Genomic DNA, 21027 nt, shown 5'->3' on the forward strand with positions numbered 1-21027 from the left:
ACCCCGCCCTCCTTTGGGGCAGCGGGAGGCAGAGCTGCCTGTCCTGCCTGCATGTGGCCACAAGGGGGCTCTGGGACCAAGTTTTCCTCCTTTCCTTTGGAGCTGCAGCGATTCCCAGCAGGGCAGGCACCCCGAGCTTTTCTGGGAGTGCGGGCCATCCTCCTGCAGCTGCCACTAAAGGGTCTCTGCCAGGCTGGGAGGCCACCGGAGGGGGACACTGCCTTTGCCTTCATAATCCTATTCTGTCAGGAAGTCTTCAGCTGTCTACCCTCCATTTCTATTGCTACTAGAGAGAAGAGATGGGGCTGAGTGAGCTACCCTTCCCCCCTCCTTCTCCTTTTTTTTGCATTACTACTCTTCCCTTTGCCAGGCTTAAAGTAAAGAAGTTATTTTCTTCCATAACGCCTGACCATTAGAGTGCAGATTCTGCTCTGTCACAGCCAAGGACAGGCTAGGCAGCAGCAGGAAATACGTAAGCTAGACATCAGGAGGGACTTCCCAACCAAGAGGGGCATGAGCCACTGGGCTTGGTATCTGAGGGAGGCTAAACACAGGGAAGTTGCCTGTTCATCTGGGGTGAGGCTCTGGTTCTGTGGGGTTGGGGAGAGTCCTCTGTGATCCAACATTCCCAGCTCTACTTCCCTAGTGTGGGTTAGAGAGGATCGCTGGGTACAATGGCTTGCCCCTGGGCATCTCCGAGCCTCAGAGAACCATGGATGTTGCCGGATCCTTGGGCTTTGGGGATGGGAAGAGACCTGTGAGGGGTCATTCAAAGGAAAACACCTGACTCACTCCTTCCACTGGCTGGTGATCACTGGCAGAGGGAAGGATAAAATGACAGAGCAGATTGAACGTCATCAACCTACTAGGCAAAGACTCCATTGATGCGGGATGGGGGGGCCCTTCCTGGAGTGGGAGACGGCCCGCACTTCACACTCCTCCGTGGGGTGTGGAGGTGACTGGTACCCTTCTGTCCTCAGCACCTCGACTTTCCAAATGGGGTGTGAAATGTCATCTGCCCCTCTTATTTTTTAAAAAATTTATTTATTTTATTTATTTATTTTTGGCTGTGTTGGGTCTTTGTTGCTGCGCGTGGGCTTTCTCTAGTTGTGGCGAGCAGGGGCTACTCTTTGTTGCAGTGTGCGGGCTTCTCATTGTGGGGGCTTCTCTTGCTGTGGAGCATGGGCTCTAGGTGCACAGGCTTCAACAGTTGTGGCACGCGGGCTCAGTAGTTGTGGCTCACGGGCTTTAGAGCACGGGCTTAGTTGCTCTGCAGCATGTGGGATCTTCCCGGACCAGGGATCGAAACTGTGTCCCCTGTATTGGCAGGCGGACACTCAACCACTGTGCCACCAGAGAAGCCCTGCCCCTCTTTCTTGTGTGTCTTCAATGCCAAGAGGGCCCTGGGGTTGTGGGGAAAGCAGAGTTTTGGAGTCTGACCCCAGAGCATGGAGGCAAATGGCATACCTCTCTGCCTCAGTGCCCCCATCTGTAGGGTGAGAATAAGCACTCCTGCCTCTCAGGCGAGATGTGTGAGACTGTGTGTGAAGGGCCTCAGGGCTCACAGCACAGCAGGTGCTTCTGTCCCCCACCCGCACCCCCACTCCAGGCTCACTTGTTCTTGGAGAAGGAGAGAAGTGCCCGGATGGGGGAAAGGGACCCAAAATGATACTAGGGCCCAAAGCTCGGGGTCTCTGCTGGATGTGCCTGAGGCTCTTCCCCACTTTCCTCACTGCCCTTCTCTGACCCTTCTTCCCTCTGTCCCTTGCCCCACCTCTTTTCTTCCTGTTCCCCCTTTTCCCCTCAGCTCTATTCCTCTGTTCTTCCAACTTCATCTCTCCATGCAGCATTAAATTAGGTGAAAGGGATTATTTAGAAAACCAAGAAGTGCACATCCTGTGCCCCTGGACCATCTCCTGGGACTTCTCTTGCATATGGTTCCGACTTCTTGGGTTTTTTTCTTGACCTCCCCAAGAGGTTGATGCTTCTGTTCATGGGCTGGGCTGGGGAAGGAAGGTGGTAATGAAATCCGGTCCAGTTAAACAATGTGTGCTCTGAGGAAAGAGCTGAACGGGTGTGGTGATCCCTGCCCTTGAAGGACTCTCAGTTAAGGAGTGAGGCTGGGGCGTCAGCAGCAGGTGACAAGTGTTTCCTCAAAGGCTTAAATGTGGTGCTGGGGAGCCATGGAGGAAAATCAGGGAAGGCTTCACCGAGGAGGTGATAGTTGAGCTGGGTTTTGAGGGATGAGCTGGAGTCTTCCTGATTCATAAGGGGGTGGGAAGAAAGACAGACCTTTCAGAGGGATCCACCATGGGCAAAGACATGTTGCTAGGAAGGGGAAAGGAGAATTCAGGAGACTGCTGTAGTAATTCTCAGGGAGCTTTTGGGATACTAAAATCCCAATCCAGGAGAAGTTAAGCAACAAGATCTAATGGTTTGCTCACCGGCCAGACAGGAGGGTTCTTCCAGAACAGGGTGTTGCTCCCCGATAAATGAATGACAAGGAGAGGGTAGCACAAGGGACATTGAGAAGAGTGTGCTGGGCTTGAACTTCCTCCCTACTTGCTGCCTATACGACCCTGGGGAAATTACTTAACTGATTCTGGGCCTCAGTTGCCTCATCTATAAAATGGGGGTAGTGATGCATCATCTACCTGAAGACGGGTAAGACAATCAGTGGGGTTTCTTGAGGTGCCTTCCAGCACTGAGAACTGTAGTATTATGATCACTCTGGGCTGTGTGACCAGGGAGGTCTTCATGGAAGAGGAGGGCTTAGTGCCTGCTCTTAAAGGATGCTAATATTGAGCTAAACAGACAGGAGTGGGAAGGCTGGGGGAAATGTGGGGACAAAGGTCAGAGGCAGGACAGTGAAAGTCATGTCTGGAAGACAATGTGTGGCTGGCGAACGGGGTTGAGAGGCTAGCTCTAAGGTAGGAGGGAAGTTGCCTGTTGGCAGGGCAGGAATGTGACTTGTGCTGGCAGGGGGTGTTGGAGAAAGACTCACGGGCACCAGCGTGTGAGCCCCACCCTCACTCCTGCCCACACTCTCTCTGCCCCCCGCCCTCCTAGGGACCAGACTGAGCTGGAGGCAGCCTTGAATTGGAGAGACAGGGTCTGCGGGATGACTGGGAATCAGGGACACGCAAACGCGACGCAAACAGCATGTAAATCAGCCGCTCTCCCCTAGACCCACTGCCTTAGGTCTGCTTGGACTGAGGTTGAGTCATGGGAGGAGGTGGGGGCAGAGGGTCTTTTCACCTTCCCTGCCAGGGCTCCTCCTGCCTCACTGGCTAAGCCTGGCCAGACATGGGGACACATGCTATGCTGTTCTTTCCCTTCTGCAGGCCTGGGAGCTGTCCCCCGCCAAGCTGGAGCCCTTGCCCATCCTGTCCATCCCTGGAGGATTGGCCTGGTTCCTGTGGGAGACTCCCAAAGCCCACAGGAAGTGTCTGAATCTCTCTGAGAGGGCGAGTGAAGGGCAGGTCAGAGAGATGACCTGGGACAGAAGGAGCGACAGGGATGGAGCACGGCTGGGGAGACTGAAGGGTAAGGGACAGGGCATGGAGAGGCCTGAGGAGAACACACATTCCCAGGAAAATGGATAGATGCGGACCCAGTGGGCGAAAAGCCCCAGAGACCCTGACTGACAGAGGCAGACGGAGAGAGCCCTTCTCATGTATCCAGCCTGGGACACGCTGCACCAGTGCCTCTGTTGGCTTCCTCTCACCTGTCTGCCTGTTCCAGGCGGATGGTCCCTTTGTCTGTCTAGCTCTTTGTTTGTCTCTTTTTTTACCTGTCTCTCTCCCAGCTCCCCCTTTTTTCCCCTCTGCTGTCTGTCTGTCGGTCTGTCTGTCTCTCTATCTGTTGCTGCCCTCTGCCTCGTCCATCTCTCTATGGAGAGAAAACTGTTCACTGGGACTGTGGGACCCCTGGGTCCTTGCCTTCTGGTCTCAGACAGGTTCTCGCCTTTCCTCTTCTTGAATTTGGGTTTCAATTTCCTCCTTTCTAGGGTGGCCCCACCCTCTGCCTCTTATGTTGCTTATAAGACTCAGAGGTGTGGGCCAGTGACTGTATTTACGATTGCTCAGGCACTGGAACAAAAGGTTTAATTCACTTGAGACGTAATACTGCTTTTCAAACTTCTAAGGACAAAGCAAGAAGAAAATAACGATTGCAGCATGAGGCACAGTGGTTAGACATTCAGAAGGACTTCCCAATAGACAGGTATGGGAAATATTATGACAGGTCAGCTAAAAGAGATTAAACAACCACCTTCATAATCTCCTGCGGAGGAGCCCCATGGGAGGGGGTGTTGGGCAACATGGCCTTCCCTAGTCTGTGCAGTCTAAGAAAAGGTCTTCTGCTGTTGTGACGTAGCAGGCACTCACATGAGGAGGCTAGGGTACCAACTTACCCTAGGGTCCCACCTGTGCAACTTCCCAGGTGGCCGGGGGAGAGGGTCCGCGGGGAAAGTGGCATAGAGGAAGTGCTATCTATCTATCTCCCCACCTCTACCCTGTTTCCCCACCATCTTCCCAAGCTCAGGACCACCCCGCCCCCCGACAATCCATGAGAGATGGCTGCTGGGGACGGAGTGATGTATGTAATGTAGATAAAATGTCAGCAATTCTAAATGGGTCCGGAGATGCAGCCATGGGCTGGGGGTGGGGGGCGGTTGGGGGGCGGGGAGGGAGAGAGGGCGGAGCAGGGGGGAGAGAGGAAGGGAAAATGAGATGTGGGTCTTCACCAGGATGGCGGCAGGGGCAGACACCCCCTCCTCCCAGCAAAGGCCGGAGGAGGGGTGGGCCCAGGCAGCAGGAGCCCAAATGAGATTTTGAAGAGGGAGCTGGAGGGTGGGGGGTGGAGGAGAGGAGGAGGCGGGCGGGGGCAGCGGGGCCGGAGCTGCTGATGTATAGCGGTTTCATAACTTCCTCAGTATTAAAGGCAGGTTCATGGGGAGGGCAGCACCATTAATCATGAGGCTGAATGGGGCTGGGATTTGCTGAGAGGCGCGCTTGCTGTCTGTTGTGCCCGCCCGGCTCAAGGCGGGAGGGGACAGGCAGGGATGCCCATCCTGAACTGAGGGATAAGACCCGAGGAATCTATTTTGGGTGTTGGGCAAGTGGGTCCTTGAGGGTAAAGGTGGGGGAGCCGGGGACCCTGGTAGGAAGGAGGAAAAGAATGGAGAAGTTTGTGGTAAGGGCCAGGGGCTGGGGGGAATGATGCGGGCAGCGGCTGAGGGGACCCTGGGTGGGGAAAACTGGCGAGGGAGGATTGCGCATTTGAACATGAAATTGATCACATGTAAATACAATGCAAATGACATGCAAATGAGCACAGGATTTCTCAGCGTCCATAGCTCAGGCATTCTCTTCCTTGGACTGAGAATTGGGGCCAATTTGCATCCAGTTCCATGCCCAGTGCCTTGTTTCTTTATTATTAATATTTTCAGAGGGAGAACACAAGGTCTCACTTGCTAAGCGGGAGAGGAAGCCAAGGTGAGGCTGGTCCCTCTGGGCTCCCTGGGAAAGGGCGAGACCACTCCCTCTCCCTGTTGGGAATGGTAGCATCAGGAAAATTGACACGCCTGAGTGACAGTGAGGGAACTGAGTGGTAGGACTCCTGGGCTATGCACCCGAATTTATGGGAGTCTGAGAGGCAGAGGCTCAGCAGTGAGGCAGAAAGATGGAAAGAGACAGATCCCCGCAGCTCAGAGACAGGTACGCGGATAAGATGAGGATGCCTCACATGTCCTGCGAGGTAAGGCATTGGCATCCTCTCTTCTAGGTGAAGAACGAAATGGCCGGCCCAAGGTTCAGAGAGGTGATGAACTTCCTAAGGTCACACTGCTGGTAAGTGCCTGACCCTCAGCTCCGAGGTTCTTTGAAAGCTTGGTGATGTTTCAGCCCACCATAAGAGCATCTCTGAATGAGATAAAACTAGAGAACAGATAGTCATCTTTTCAGCAGGTGTTTATTGAGTACTTACTTGGTCCAAGGCAGTGGGCCTGTGCTCAGAAGAGAGAAGACTAAAGATTGATCTCTCAAAATATACAGTCTAGCAAGGTTCATAAGCATTTTAGCAATAAGTGAAACTGAACAGTTGGTGACAAGGGTCACCAGGGAGGTACAAGCAAAGGGAGGATCAGGGAATGCTTGCAGGGGGAGGTGGCATCTGATGTGAGCCTTGGGGAATGGGTAGAATGTATTCAGTGACAGAGATGGGGAGGGAAGAATGTTCCAGGTGAGGGAGCCAAGATGGGCCGTGGCGCAAAGGCAGGAGAGGATGAGGGAGTCAAGCTCTCTGACGTGTGGGAGCACGGAATGTGTGGAGAGGTGTGAGGGAGGTTAAGCTGTGATGGTGAGGGAAGGGGGGGTCAGGACACTAGAGAGCTGGGAGGCCACTCCTGGGATGTGGATGTTACCCAGCTGGAGGTCAGCCGGAAGTAGAGGAGAGGGTAAATCATTCATTCAATCATGAATTCAGTAAATAGAGATTTATTGTACATGAACCATATGCCAGGGCTGCCCTGGTAGCTTGGGATGCCAAGCTCAGGTGAGGTCCCTCCTTTAGGAAGTTGGGTCAGCGGCAGTGTCCTCATCAGTACATGCAGATACGAGAGCATGTCCCTCACGGTGTTAGTGTGAAGATTAGATGGGAGACTCCACATAAGGTTCTTAGGGTGCTGTCTCACCTAGAAGGAACGCTCAGTAAAGGTTCGTTCTTGTTTTCAGCCTTGTCACTACTCTGAAAGGTATGGGATGGAGGACAGAGGCAGGGAGAGGGGTCAGCTGTCCACTGCAAAATGTGGGGAGAGATGGAGTGTGGCAGTGTGGGTGGGAAGGAGGGGGCAGGTAGAAGGCTGCAGGGACCAGAGAAGACAAGTGACAGAGCCAGAGGCAGGGGCAGGGAAAGTGTGGTCTGGAAACACTGTAGGGGGAGGAGCTGGGCTGGGAAGACTCAGCCTTGGTCAGGTCCCTGCTCTGGGGCCAGTTTGCTGGCCGAGCGGGGCAGGGCAGGGGAGGGCCTGGGTGGTAGGTAGGCTGGAGGCTGGGGTTCCTGGGTCCTCTTCCCACTTGGCTACTTGGACCCTCTTCCAGACTCATCTTGACTTCTCAGTTGCTTAATTTGGCTCAATCTGTGGGAGATGCACCTCCCACTCTGCCCGAAGTGTAACTTTCATCCTCCTGCTGCAGGATCTAGCTATCAGACGAGTCCACTTGGCTGTCTGTCTGTCTGCTATCTGTGTGGTCCCTTCAGGATAATTGCTCTGGACAACTCTAACACCACTCAGACAGATTGTCCGGCCTCCTGGCCCCGACATCTCCCACCACTGCATCAAGCCAAAGTACTCAGCCCCCCCAAGCCCCAGGCTCTGGTGAAATCCGATTAGCGAGGAGAGCGCTTCGCTGAGCTGACAGCTTCTCCGATAATTGCTTCCCAAGCAAGCGATGCAAATCAGCCCATCCAGCCAGTCCCCGCTCCTCTCCTGAGGACCCAGGCGTCCAGGCCCCAGGAGAGGGAGAACACCTGAGTTGGAGAGACTTTGGAAGCCGTCGCCTGCCTCCAGCTAAGTAAAGAACACCAATCCATAAAGCTGGTCTGTGCTGCCTCTGGGCTGAGGAGGGGGCAGTGGGGTGGGAAGGCTGGGACGGGGGCCCCACTGGCTCTGCATTTCTGTCTTACCTGAGAAGGCGTCATTCTGCACCTCACTCTCGCCCCTTGGAGAAGAATCCTACGTACCCATTTCCTGGTAAGGTAGATGAAGGCAGAGATAGAGAAGACAGAGACAGGGAGATGCCTGAACCTGTTAAGAAGTAAATGGAATGGGGCTTCCCTGGTGGCGCAGTGGTTGAGAATCCGCCTGCCAACGCAGGGGACACGGGTTCAAGCCCTGGTCAGAGAAGATCCCACATGCTGCGGAGCAACTAAGCCCGTGCACCACAACTACTGAGCCTGTGCTCTGGAGCCCACGTGCCACAACTACTGAAGCCCACACGCCTAGAGCCTGTGCTCCACAACAAGAGAAGCCACCGCAGTGGGAAGCCCGCGCACCGCAACAAAGAGTAGCCCCCGTTCGCCACAACTAGAGAAAAGCCCGCGCGCAGTAACGAAGACCCAATGCAGCCAAAAATAGATAAATAAATAAATTTATTTTTTTAAAAAAAGAAAGAAACAAATGCATGAATTCACAGCCTACCTCCCCTGGTTCTCCAGGTGTAGGAAGGAGGTGGGAGCGGGACCTGCAGGACTTACAGATAGCTTTCTACATTTATGAATCCCCTCCCCACCAGCCTGGGGGAGAGACATCGAGGGTGAAGTCCCCGCGGAGCTCTGGGCTGCGGCTGTGATATGATGTATCTTTGGAGGCGTGGGGAGCCTGATCAAATCCTGAGACTTCTGAGACTTTACCAAGGAGGACGTGTCTTTGGGATGCTTGCTTGCCCCGTGCATTGGGGACTCCCTGCCACTTCCCTAATTCAAGGTCCTTTTAAGAGCTTGTTAATGTCTCTTCCTTAATGCCCTTCCTTCCTACAGCTTCCCCTCGTCCCATCTCCTGCTGATCTTGGAGGCCTGAAACCACTTTCCTCGCAATCCTGAGCTTCCAGCCCCCAAACCTAGCTCACATGGGTCACTGTTTTTGTGGAAATCTCCAGGGACGAGTTGCCCGGTCTTGTCCTCATGCTTGTGTGTCTGATGTGGCTCTATGGCCTGGATCTGGGGTCCTCAGACTAGCGTCTGCCTGAGACCCTGGCACATGGCCATAAGAGCAACACAATTAACCTTTATGGAGCACCAATCCTGGGCCACCCCCTGTACTAAGCACCTTATGTAATTAAGTCACTTAATTATCACAAAAGAAGACTTGGATTACAATGATTATCCCATTTTACAGTTGAGTTAACTGAGGCACAGAGAAGTTAAATAACTTGCCTCAGGTCACCACTAGTAAATGGCAGAGCTGGGATTCAAAGGCAGGTGGTCAGAGTCCAGAGATCACACTCTAAAGGCCTCTGCTACATCGCCTCTCCTCTCCAATGCTCTTTGAATGTTTATTGGGCTGACTGAGAGAGGACAAGTGAGACAGCGCCCACTGTGGTGGAGCAGAGGGACACGGCTACACTGACAGACAAACACCTGAAGCCCTTTGGGGTTCCCAAAGGTGGCAGGAGCCAACAGGGTGATACCTGTTACTTGGGGAGTGGGAAACATGGCCTTCACCTTCTCCAATCCACATATCTATTTTCTGCACTGGAGCCCTGTGCTAGACAGCTCCCCTTCCCTCCCCTAGGAGCCTGGAGGCAGGGGAAGGGCTAAACATCAGCCTAGAAGCCCAAGTGATCTGGGAGTCTGGGCTAGGACCTCCAGAGGCCGATAGATGGCGCTCGTGGCCCAATACAGCCCAGGCAGCCCAAGGAAACCAAAGGAAAACAAGCCAGCAGGTTAACCCCTTCCCGCCTGGGCTCCAGCCCCAGAAGCAGGCTGGTGGGCAGCTGAGGGCGCTGCCGCAGACCTGGCTGGCCCCTAGGGAGTGACCCAACTCTCTAGGCTCTGTCCAGGTCACCTCCATCTTCCCTGAGAGGGACTCACCAAGCGGGGAGGAGTAGCATGGACTAGAGGCAGAGAAGGCCCCCAGGCCCCTACGAGATCAGCTACAGCCACTCACTGGGGGTTGCCCAAGATTCAGTTTCTCCCATGTTGGGACTCCCTATCTCTGGGGTCCCTGTCTTACAGGGACAGAAACATGTATCCAACACTTCCAGGAAGTGGGAATTGGGGGTGGGGGTCCTGGGGATCTCTGCTTGCCTGTCACTCACTTCACTCATTACTGTCCTGTAAACAGACTTGGAGTGTGGAGGGGCTGCCATGATGATAACCTGATAGTGCTTGGCAGCAAGGGACAAAGGCTGGGGTGGCGGGAGGGTTGTCAAAGGGTTGGTGAGGCTCCTAGAATTTTTTTTTTTTTTTTGGCTGCACCACGCAGCTTGAGGGAACTTAGTTCCCTGACCAGGGATTGAACCTGGGACCACAGCAGTGAAAGCGCCAAGTCCTAACCATTGGACCACTAGGGAATTCCCTCCTAGAATTCCTAAGCAATGAGATAACACCACCGGTGTGGTTCCCCTTCCCTCCTAATTTTTGTTTAGAAACACACAAATGCATAGATCTATGGAGATAGAGGAGCCTGAGCAGGGACCTGGCTAGTTCAGGATATTCTTTTATTTTTTTTCTGCGTTGGGTCTTCATTGCTGCGCGCGTGCTTTCTCTAGTTGCGCGAGCGAGCGGGGGGCTACTCTTCGTTGCAGTGCACGGGCTTCTCATTGCGGTGACTTCTCTTGTTGCAGAGCACGGGCTCTAGGCGCGCGGGCTTCAGTAGTTGCAGCACACGGGCTCAGGAGTTGCGGCGTGCAGGCTCCAGAGCGCAGGCTTCAGTTGTTGTGGCGCATGGGCTTGGCTCCTCCGTGGCATGTGGGATCTTCCCAGACCAGGGATCGAACCTGTGTCCCCTGCATTGGCAGGCAGATTCTTAACCGCTGCGCCACGAGGGAAGTCCCCAGGATATTCTTATTTCACTCATTCCAGAGAAAAAAGCAGAGATAGGGAGGTAGATGTACACAGAGGGAGAGACAGACACACAGATACACAGCTATACGAGAGACTAGCGATAGAGATACATTTACATAGGCAGAGAGAGTCAAAGACACAGAGAGGGAGAGAATCTAGCACAAATGAAAGCTCAGGAAATAATGGAATTTGTTGAGGTGGATGATTAATTCAGTTTCCGAAGTCTTGCCAGGGTAGGGGTGGTTTCTCACCTGTGGTTCAGAGGCTCACTGCTCACAGTTCCCTGAAGCTCCTCCTGCATCCTTTAAGTTTTTGTCTGCTGGTAGGAGAGCAGGGGAGGCTAGGGAAGGGGGTAGCATCCTTGTTCTCTCACCTCTTCCTGTTCTGGGATTCATTGGTCTCCACCTGCAGGGAGACTGCTTTCCCTGGTCTCAGTCATGGCTGTACTGGAGTATTCAGGGCAGGGGGATGGGAGGAATCTACAAGATAACAGGCCTTATGGTGTTTACAGTCTAATGAAAATATTATAGTCAAGACACAGAAACAGATCCAGAGACAGGACAAGAACAAAGCTAGGAGTGGGACAGCTTTGGATATTAGTATTGGGTTGGGGAGGTGGGAGGGAATGAACTGTTAGATGAGGCCATGATATTGGTCTAGGAAGGTGTGCTGGACAGAGTATTCGAGGGGGAGGATTGGGAAGGATGGGAGGTCATAGAGCTGGGTAGACAGCAGAGGAGAGTAGGGAGAGAACTGAAATGGTAAAGCCATGGAGACAGGGGTTTGGACAGTAATGGGGGATGCAAGAGTCTCAAAGTCATTACTAAGGAGTTGTTAGAGATGCCAGAAGTGCCTCCGTGGTTGTTCTATATACAGTCCTTGGAGAGCTGCAAAGGAGAGGTCTCTTATACCTGGGGCAGAAGGAGGGCTAGAAATGGTCTGTAGCCATTGTTAATACCCTCAGGTGAGTTGAGAGACTGCGGATAGTTGAAGCTCCTTGATTGACAATTCCTTTGGGAAAAGTGCTGTGGATGAACTTTTGGAAAGGTGATGCCCTTTACGGCTAGAAAGGATCTCCAAGATCCTTACAGAGCTTGGCTTCTCACTTCTCAAGTCTGCAGAATTTAGCCCCGCTGTAAAGAATAAACTACAATCCCCAGCGTCACTTAGGGCTAATTTAGCACACCTTCCGGGAATTTTAGTATTTCCGGCGGAAGTGGCCGTAGCTACGCCAATCGCCTTCCCTAAACAAAATAGACTACAATTCCCACAGCCCTCCGCGCCCAGGGGCGGGGGAAAGGAACCGGAAACCGGATGGGGCGCTGGACCAGGTAGGGAAGTGGGAGTCTGGGAACTTGGGGCTTTGGGGGCGGGCTGGGAGCTCCACGGGCTCCCCGTGGGTGGCAGGCGGGGAGTCGGGGTGTCTGTGTTTCGGGGCCCCTCGCTCCGTCAGGGGCTCGCCCGGCGCAGGGAGAGCCGAGCCCATGGAGCCGCCCGGAAGGCCTGCGGAGACGAGGCTTTCCCGTCGGGCGGAGCCCGCGGGCGGAGGTCGAGATTTCTTGTGGAGCTTAGCCGTCAGCCCCCTCGGAACTAGGAGGAGAGCTGAAATGTTGTTTCGGGGTCCATGCTCCATTATTATTATTGTTATCATTATTGGTTTAAGGATTTGTTGATTGTCCCTGTGGATTCCTGGAGTGCCCCCAAGGGACAGGGGAGTGGATAGTGTCTTGGATTCCTTCTGCACTTGCTGTGTTTAGTGTCAGAGAGCCTGGGTGGCCAGACGTATCGGTGGGTCACCCTCCATTTCCTTCGCACTTAATGTAATATGGCACTGTCATTTAGAAAGTATCTGCCTTTCTTAAGTCTGTGGCCCTGGGTGACTTTCGATAGGACATCCAAGTTTCTCCTTTGGTGGGCTTTCATGGTGTTTTGTTCAGGACATTAAAGCTGGAATCACAGTGTATAACAATTGTTTATCTGTCTTGTCACAGTCATTTATGAACCTGGCTTACATTTTATTCATTTTGGACTTCTTCCCCACCAGGAGACTATCACAGTGCCTCTCATGTAAGAAACTCATAAATATTGAAAAGTATAAATGAGTTAACAGCTGGTGGTAGGTTGGATGGAATTATTTCATAGAGAAGAGAGGTAAATGACTTAAGAGAACCCTAGAGATAAAACCAGGACTAGAATTTGAGTCAGTTGACACATAGCCTGCAGCTCTTGCCATCCGGTCAGGCTTTGAAATTCTGGAACACTGAAAATAAGACCTTGTCACTGTTTTGTGTACCCCCAGCCTTGCTGTCTTCAGCATGGGTCCCTAAAGATCAAAGGTAGGCTCAACTTAAGGCCTGAGAGAGGTTCCAGACTTGGAGCAGCCAACCTACTAATGTTGGCACTGTGTGGGGAGATGCAAATCAAGGGCCCCTGAGACTATTGAGTTCTCCGCAGCTCCCTTCTCAGCTTTTATTTGAGTTCAATTGGCCGTGGGTAGCCACCCAGACAGATCAGTTAAAGACTTCTGAGATCAGTCCAGGGAAGGATTTCCTAAGTTTGGCCCTGATTTTTTTTTAAATTTTTATTTTGTATTGGGGTATAGTTGATTTAAGATTTTTTCTCTCTCTCTCTCCCACTTTCTCTAGGCTAGGGTCAGAGAACAGGTTGATGGATCAAGCTGTTGTGTCGACCTTGAGGTCCCATCTCGGGGAAGAGGTTACTCTTGACCTGGGCAAGGGGTTGAGAGGGAGAAGAACCATGGTCCCTGCCCTGTGGGAGGCCCAGATGTGATGGAAACATGCCAGAGCCTGGCAAGCCCTCAGAAGCAAGCAGAGGGCAAAGCAGGCAGCTGAGCCTTGAGTGGACTCAGGATGTAGAAGTGGAGAGGAGTCCATCAGGAAAGGCTCCTGGGTAGAAGGTAGTTTTATTTATTTTTAAATTTATTTTGGCCGTGTTGCACAGCTTGCAGGATCTCAGTTCCCCAATCAGGGATTGAACCTGGTCCATGGCAATGAAAGCCCGGAATCCTAACCACTAGGCCACCAGGAACTCCCAGAAGGTAGTTTTAAACAGGATTGAAAAAAGATGGTATGGATACAGCTGAGCAGGTGTTTGTTGACTGCCTAATAAAAGCTAGGACCTTGGAGCTATGGAGAAAAATTAAACAGGGTCTCCTCTCTGATCTGCCTCAAGTCTAGTCTGAGAGGCCAGGTGTGAATTCATGAAGAAGCAGCTAACCATGGTGACGTGCAGTGGTTCTCAGCCGTCACCAACAATCAGCATCACTTGAAGAAGCCTGTTTAAAATACAGATTCCCAGGCCTCACGCCAGCCGTACTTGGGTTGGGCGAGGCTGGGAAGGTACAGCAAATGGTGCAGCATCCTGAAGAGGGACGGCTTTACCAAAGGGATAGTTGGAACTGCATCTGGAAGGGGATGTATGATTTGGATGTGTGGAGGGGTAAGGGACTCACAGTCCTGCTTCACTCAAGGAGTCTGTGAAAAATTGGGTTTGTAGAAATAGCATGTGCAAGGTTTGGGGAGCTGAGGTAGGAAGGGCGTTTTGAAAGTGTGAATGGAAAGGTCAGTTTGGACCACTGGGTTTGCATGGGAGTGATTAGAAGGAAGATTGGAAGGAATGGCCTCTGTGGGTTACAGAGCTCGCTGGGGTGCTCCCTCTTCCTGCTTCCCCCCTTCCCTCTTCCTCATCCTCTTCCCTTCCCCCTTTACCTCCCCCGGGCCGCCCTTTACACACAATATCTCATTCCATTTCTTATATCAATATTGTTAGGTGGATATTGTTTTTCTTAGTATTTGGGTGAGGAGACCTGAGGCTCTGGCCAGGGTTACCTAGCTTGTAGGAGTCTAGTGTGAGTCTGGTAATCGTCTCACTCACCACTGAGGATTCTTGAACGTGGGCAAGAAGCTGGGCTGTGGTTGCGGGGTTGTAGAATTAGGGTGGCCGATGGAACCGTCTAAAGCGAGATGGGTGTGGGTGGTGATGCGCACAGCCTTGAGTCAGATGGTTTGGGTTCAAATCCCAGCTTCGTTATTTGCCAAGTACGTGACCCTGGGCACGTTGCTTGATCTTGCTAAGCCTCAGTTCTCTCCCCTGTAACGTGGGAACCGTAATACCCACCTCGTGGGGTTGTCGTGCACATCAGTGAGGGGTACCTGGCACGGAGCAGTTGCTCACCACCTGGAAGCTACTGTAATCCGCTCTGTAATTAGTCTCTGGGCTGTGGCTGTGCACCTGCATCCCACCCTTTAGCACATTGGTTTCCAGGACACAGTCCCTCCTGGCTGGGCTTGTTTTAGGTGCTGCAAGTTTGCCATGTAAATATTTATTGAAAACCTAGGCGTGGCCTAGGAACCAGTGACTCAAAACCTGTGCCTGATGGAAAGGAGGTTTGGAGTGGGGGATGGTTGGTGGTTATGGGTTGTGCTCACCAGGTAATATATAAAGAGGGAGGATACTTGAATCCAGAAGAGGAAGGGCCCTTCATTACCAGGAGCTGAGATGAGCGAGAGCTTGCCTGGAGGCTGGGGGTGACTGACAGTCTCTTCTTTTTTTACTTTTTTTTGCGGTACGCGGGCCTCTCACTGCTGTGGCCTCTCCCATTGTGGAGCACAGGCTCCAGACGCGCAGGCTCAGCGGCCATGGCTCACGGGCCCAGCCGCTCCGCGGCACGTGGGATCTTCCCATACTGGGGCACGAACCCGTGTCCCCTGCATCGGCAGGCGGACTCTCAACCACTGCGCCACCAGGGAAGCCCGACAGTCTCTTCTGAGCCCAGGAAGTGGTAGTAGGGGCCCTGGCCAGCCTGGATCCCTCCCACGCTATGACTGGGGCTGTTGGGGCCTCTGTCCATCTCTTTTCCAGGTGACAGTGTCATGGCTGTGCCCCAGGCTTTCCCGCCAGGGCCCCTCTGTGAGGGGGGTGCTCTGGTGGAGCCCCAGCCCTCCCCTCGAAGCTCGGCTGAGGGCTTCTTGGAGGAGGAGCTCCGGCTTAATGCTGAGCTGAAGCAGCTGCAGTTTTCTGAGCCCGTGGGCGTCATCTACAATCCTGTGGAGTATGCGTGGGAGCCGCATCGCAGCTACGTGACCCGCTACTGCCAGGGGCCCAAGCAAGTGCTCTTCTTGGGCATGAACCCAGGACCCTTTGGCATGGCCCAGACTGGGGTAAAGAGGTCGGCTTCCTCTGTTGGGTGGAGGGGGAGGCTTCAGGGTGGATGCTTGGCTGCGCGGGCTGTGGGGAGCCTGTGCGCGGCTGTGGACGTGTGTGGGCCCCCCCGCCCCACACACTGGCTCCTGTGGTCTCAGACACTCTCCCGGCCTCGCTGCCCCTAGTTAACCAAGCACATTAATGGTAGTTCCGCTTCCCCTGTGAGCTGTCCACTAATTGCCTCTGAGAGCCCTTCCTTCCGCCAGCCCCATCCTTTCCTTACCCTGCCGGATCTCCCCTCTCCCTAGAGCGTGCTTGAGTTCAGGAGAGGGACCAGGACTTATGGGGTCCGTGGGGAGACGGGTTGACCGGGGTGGGTAGGAAAGAGATGCAGGACTTTCCGGCAACCCGGGTTCTGCTTCTCAGCTTGAGGAGAGCTTCGGAACAGAGCAGACTCCAGGGCCTGCCTGCTTCCCTTGCAGACCTCCAGATGAGTGACTGCCCCTCTGTGCGGGTGCTCGGCAGGTGGGGGAGGGGAAGAGGCTTCAGGGCAGGAGGCTCAATTGCTTTTATTGATCCCAACTGGGGGCTGAAAGGTGATCCATGATGATCGATGGAAACGACAGCTTGAGGCTTGGGCTGAGAGGGCACCCAGAGAGCAGTGGTCAGCCCTGTCCTTGTGCCTCCTCTAGCTCTGGCCGCCTTTCTGTCTCGGGCCATCTGTCTGTCCCCCCTGCTACCCGTCACGCCCTGTGTGGGACCACATATCCCCCATGTGCTTCCTGTACCTGGTCCCAAAGGCTCGTGGGGTAGAGGCAAACAAATAGATCCTCCTGGACCGCAAGCCACACGAACAATTGGAGAAAGAGGGACAGGCTCAAACCAAGGGCCAAGAATCCTTGTCTCAGGCCCTTGGGTGAAGGTGGTTGGAGTGGGGGGTGAGTGGGGTGCAGCTAGATCCTCTTGGAGGGTGGAGAGGGGCTGGTTGGTTCAGAGCCCAGGCGTCAGTTCTCCAGTCTGAAGCCCTGGTGTGTCTCTCCTTCCCCACAGGTGCCCTTTGGGGAAGTGAGTGTAGTCCGGGACTGGTTGGGCATTGGGGGGCCTGTGCAGACCCCTCCCCAAGAGCACCCCAAGCGACCAGTGCTGGGACTGGAGTGCCCTCAGTCCGAGGTGAGTGGTGCCCGGTTCTGGGGCTTTTTCCGGAACCTCTGTGGACAGCCCGAGGTCTTCTTTCGTCACTGTTTCGTCCACAACCTGTGTCCTCTGCTCCTCCTGGCTCCCAGCGGCCGCAACCTCACCCCCGCCGAGCTGCCGGCCAAGCAGCGAGAACAGCTCCTTGGGGTCTGTGATGCGGCCCTGTGCCGGCAGGTGCAGCTGCTGGGGGTGAGGCTGGTGGTGGGCGTGGGCCGCCTGGCTGAGCAGCGGGCGCGGCGAGCTCTGGCCAGCCTGATGCCCGAGGTCCAGGTGGAGGGGCTCCTGCACCCGTCCCCTCGCAACCCGCAGGCCAACAAGGGCTGGGAGGTGGTGGCCAAGGAGAGACTGAACGAGCTGGGGCTGCTGCCGCTGTTAACGAAGTGAGCGCCCCTGCGGCCTGCACAGGATGTGTTCAAGGTCCCCTGGGTCCTTCGGGGCAAGCAGATGGCCGCGTGCCTCCTGGACTGGAGCGAAAAGGTCCCCCTCGGCTCCCTGGTTGCTAGGACCTGCCGCGGCAGTTTGGACACTACTCCTGCTTGCCCTCCCGATTCCTGCCCGCCTCACCTTCCTTTGAGCGTTGCTTCTTTGGTCTGTGGTACCCAGCTCCACAGAGAGCCAGCACCTGCAAACTGCTCCACCTCAGTGTTTCCCTGGAGCCTCTCTTCGGCGGAGAGTGACCTGAACAGTGACTTCCGAGGTCATATTTGCCGTTTTAGAGAAAAGCTTCTGCCAGGATCCCCACCCGTCCTAGAATGGCTTCCTTCAGCTCACCCCTTGCCTCACAGGGACCAGGACAAAGCGTGGGTCATGGCTGCTGAGAGTGAGCTTCTGATGGGAGACTGAGGCTGCGTCAGAGAGAGACAATTCAGTGTGGCAGCGTGGGAACGGCCAGAAGACCTGGATTTCCATCCCAGCTTTGAGACTTGTGAACTTTATGACTTTGGACAAGTTGCTTGACCTCTCCAAGCCTCGGGATCCTCATCTATAAAATGGGGTCCCTGCCTCGTGGGGCTGGCGTGGGGATTAACTGAGGTAACCCTTAAAAGTGCCTTGCGTAATGCCTGGCACGTGGGTGCTCCTTACACCTTTTCTAGCTTTCTTGCCCCCAGGTTGGGGAGGCACTGCACTGCACTACACAGGAAGCCCCTCTGACACAAAGACCCGGGTGGAGGTAGGGGCTGGGCCTCCACCTGTAGCCTGAGTGATGGGCAGATTCTTGCCCCACCAGAGATGGACTAATGAGTTATGACAAACCCAGCCTGTGATTTTTCCGTCTAAGCATTAAAAGCTCCTAAACACTTTTGTGTTGGCTCTTTTTCCCTCCTGCATGTCAGGTGTAGAAGGTGGTGGTTTATGTTTTCCCATCTCTTACCTCTTCCTGTTTGCAAAGGGTTCTCTTGGGTACCGGGGGGTGGTATGAACAGTCTCTAATTGCCTTGCCAAAGCTGTAGGGTCTCTGTTAGGGCCCTGTCCAGTGGTTTGTCTGCTACTTGGGGCACTGTGATGGGTGGATGGGAGCCTGGTATCTCCAGCTGACTCATTTCTTACGTCTGCTGAATGGCTGTCCCTTTAGTAAGGGCTGGGAGAGTGAATTCAGTTGGGGGCAGAGACCAGCTTAATAAGGAACACATGGTTGGACTCTAGCTCCTAGGACAGGTCATCTCCAGCTCTCAAATAAGATTATTTATTTATTTATTTTTGCGGTACGTGGGCCTCTCACTGTAGTGTCCTCTCCCGTTGCGGAGCACAGGCTCCGGACGCACGGGCTCAGCGGCCGTGGCTCACGGGCCCAGCCGCTCCGCGGCATGTGGGATCTTCCCGGACTGGGGCACGAACCCGTGTCCCCTGCATCGGCAGGCGGACTCTCAACCACTGTGCCACCAGGGAAGCCCAATAAATCAGATTTTTAATACGTGTCCCCCCCATTGTATAATAAGTAATTTGAGTGGCCTCCATTCTTGGTTCTTGGGAGGGAGCCTCTAGATCCTCAGAATTTCCCAAGTGCTGGGAGTTTGTCATCCATGGTGGGACCCTCAGACCACACTTGAGGTTATGCTGAAATTTGACTCAGGAGGGCTGACCATTCCCGAAAGACCAACTGTGATTAGAGGGCTGGGGCTTCAAGCCAGGTGATATCAGCCTGCCCTCCAGAGAGAGGAGGCAGGACTGAGGCTGAGCTCAGCCGCATGGTCAATGATTTCAATCACTTATGCCTGCATAATGAAACCCTAATAAAGACTCTGGACATGGAAGCTTCAGTGAGCTTCCTGGTTGGTGAACACATGGATGTGTCAGGAGGGTGATGTGTCCTGACTCTGGGAGAAAGGACGTGGAAACTGGGAGCCTGCCAGATCTTGCATTATGTGTCTCTTCATTTGGCTGGTCCTGATTTGTATCCTTTATAATAAAACTGTAATTGTAAGTGGAGTGCTTTCCTAAGTTCTGTGTCATTCTAGCAAGTTATCGAGCCTGAGGAGGGTGTGGGAACCCTTGAATTTGTAGCCAGTTAGGCAGCAGTGCAGGTGGCCTGGGGACCTCCAAACTTGAAGTTGGCATCTACAGTGAGGGCAGTCTTGTTGGGGGCTCTGCCCTTAAACCTGAGGGGTCTGTGCTAACTCCGGGTGGTTGGCATCAGAATTACATTACAGCTTTGCACCCCCATGTTCCTTAGACTCCTTTCCTCTCTTTCTAAGTAGTTATTGCCCCAGTTAGAGCACTAGAACTGGGCACTGGAATAATTGCACAGAGATAAGAGCCATTGTTCTCTTATGTATTTAGCCAAGGTAGTCAGGGAGAGCTTTCTGGAGGAGGTGGCATTTCAGATGGCTTTAGAGACTGGGAAAGTTTTGGAGAGCTTAGTGAAGAGCATTGTTCAAGGGCTGGCGAGTAGATTAATGTTGACTTGGCCCAGTTGGGAGAACAAGGTGGAGAGCTAAGTTGGGGCCAGCTTGTGAAAGGTCTTGAATGCTAGACTAATCTTTGAGAATTTGCAGTCCAGTGAAGGAAGTGAGATGCACAGAACATGCACTTAAAACACCCAACAGATGGGGGATGGAGGGGCAAGCCATACAGGAGGCAGTGTAGGTGCAGTGGGGTCAGGAATGGGAAGGGAGGGGATTAGTGTGTAGGGAAGATGTCTCAGGGGGATAGAGTTGGTTGGGGTGAAAGCCTAGCATTGGGGTGAGAATCACAAGGTCGTGGAGGTAGGGTTGGGCAGTGCGTAGAGGCTCTTGAATAGTAGTGACCAAGATGATGACTTGAAGGCTTAGGTGTGTCAGAGTCACTGCTGGATCTGGCTTCTAGAGGGTTGTTGCCCTCAATTCTTGGGGTGCATCTTTTCAGGGAGAGGCTGAATAGGGTCCTGGGCCTGCTTTTTCCCAAGGGCACCATGTTAGTCTGCTAGGGCTTCCATAACAAAATGCCACAGACTGGGGGGCTTGAACAATTTATTTTCTCACAGTGCTGGAGGCTAGAAGTCCAAGATGTAGATGTCAGCAGGTTTGATTTCCCCTGAGGCCTCTCTCCTGGGTGTGCAGGTGGCTGCCTTCTCGCTGTGCCCTTCATGGCCTTTTCTCTGTGTGCACCTGCCTGATATCTCTCTTCTTAGAAGGACACCAGTCATATTGCATTAAGGTGCCACCCACCCTTATGACCTCGTTTAACTTGGCTTCAGTAGGAGTTTGGGGGAGTCACAAATCAGTCCATAACAGGCACCTAAAATTATGTCACCGCTTTTTCTTCCCTGACCAATGTCAACCTCTAACGAATGGGTACTCCATGCCTTTCCTCCAGTCTGGGCATGGAGGCTGGTGTGGTGGCTTAGCTGGCTAATAGGCCTTAAAATACCAGACTGGCCCCTACCCCCCAATCCATTTTAGAACAGTTTCTTCAGTACATGTGAGAGTGTCCTTAGGGAGGGGAAGCTCATTGTTTTCTCCTGGGCCAAAGGGCATGGTGATGTCAGCTGCTACCAAACAATATTGTAAGGGAATTCCCTGGCTGACCAGTGGTTAGGACTCAGGTGCTTTCACTGCCCGGGCCGGGGTTCAATCCCTTGTCAGGGAACTAAGCTCCTGCAAGCCGCACGGCGTGGCAACACCCCCC

At 53.6% G+C, this 21027-nt stretch overlaps 1 protein-coding gene across 5 annotated transcripts; it reads left to right on the forward strand.

Moving 5' to 3' along the window:
* The first annotated feature begins 11858 nt into the window (after window positions 1-11858).
* Window positions 11859-18225, forward strand: SMUG1 (single-strand-selective monofunctional uracil-DNA glycosylase 1). Of its 5 annotated transcripts, none has more exons than XM_060305678.1 (3): window positions 11859-11897; window positions 13212-15746; window positions 16780-18225. In XM_060305678.1, exons 2-3 carry the CDS (start codon window positions 15459-15461, stop codon window positions 17305-17307), a joined length of 816 nt encoding a protein of 271 aa, XP_060161661.1. In that variant the 5' UTR covers window positions 11859-11897; window positions 13212-15458; the 3' UTR covers window positions 17308-18225. The 5 variants fall into 5 exon arrangements, with proteins under 5 accessions (XP_060161661.1, XP_030722638.1, XP_069902515.1 ...); XM_030866778.2 differs by having other exon boundaries at window positions 11864-11897; window positions 15448-15746; XM_070046414.1 differs by lacking the exon at window positions 11859-11897 and adding an exon at window positions 11907-12633 and having other exon boundaries at window positions 15448-15746.
* Window positions 18226-21027: the final 2802 nt, after the last annotated feature.

The sequence above is a fragment of the Globicephala melas genome, chromosome 10 (genome assembly GCF_963455315.2).
Source record: "Globicephala melas chromosome 10, mGloMel1.2, whole genome shotgun sequence".
NCBI classification, from domain to species: domain Eukaryota; kingdom Metazoa; phylum Chordata; class Mammalia; order Artiodactyla; family Delphinidae; genus Globicephala; species Globicephala melas.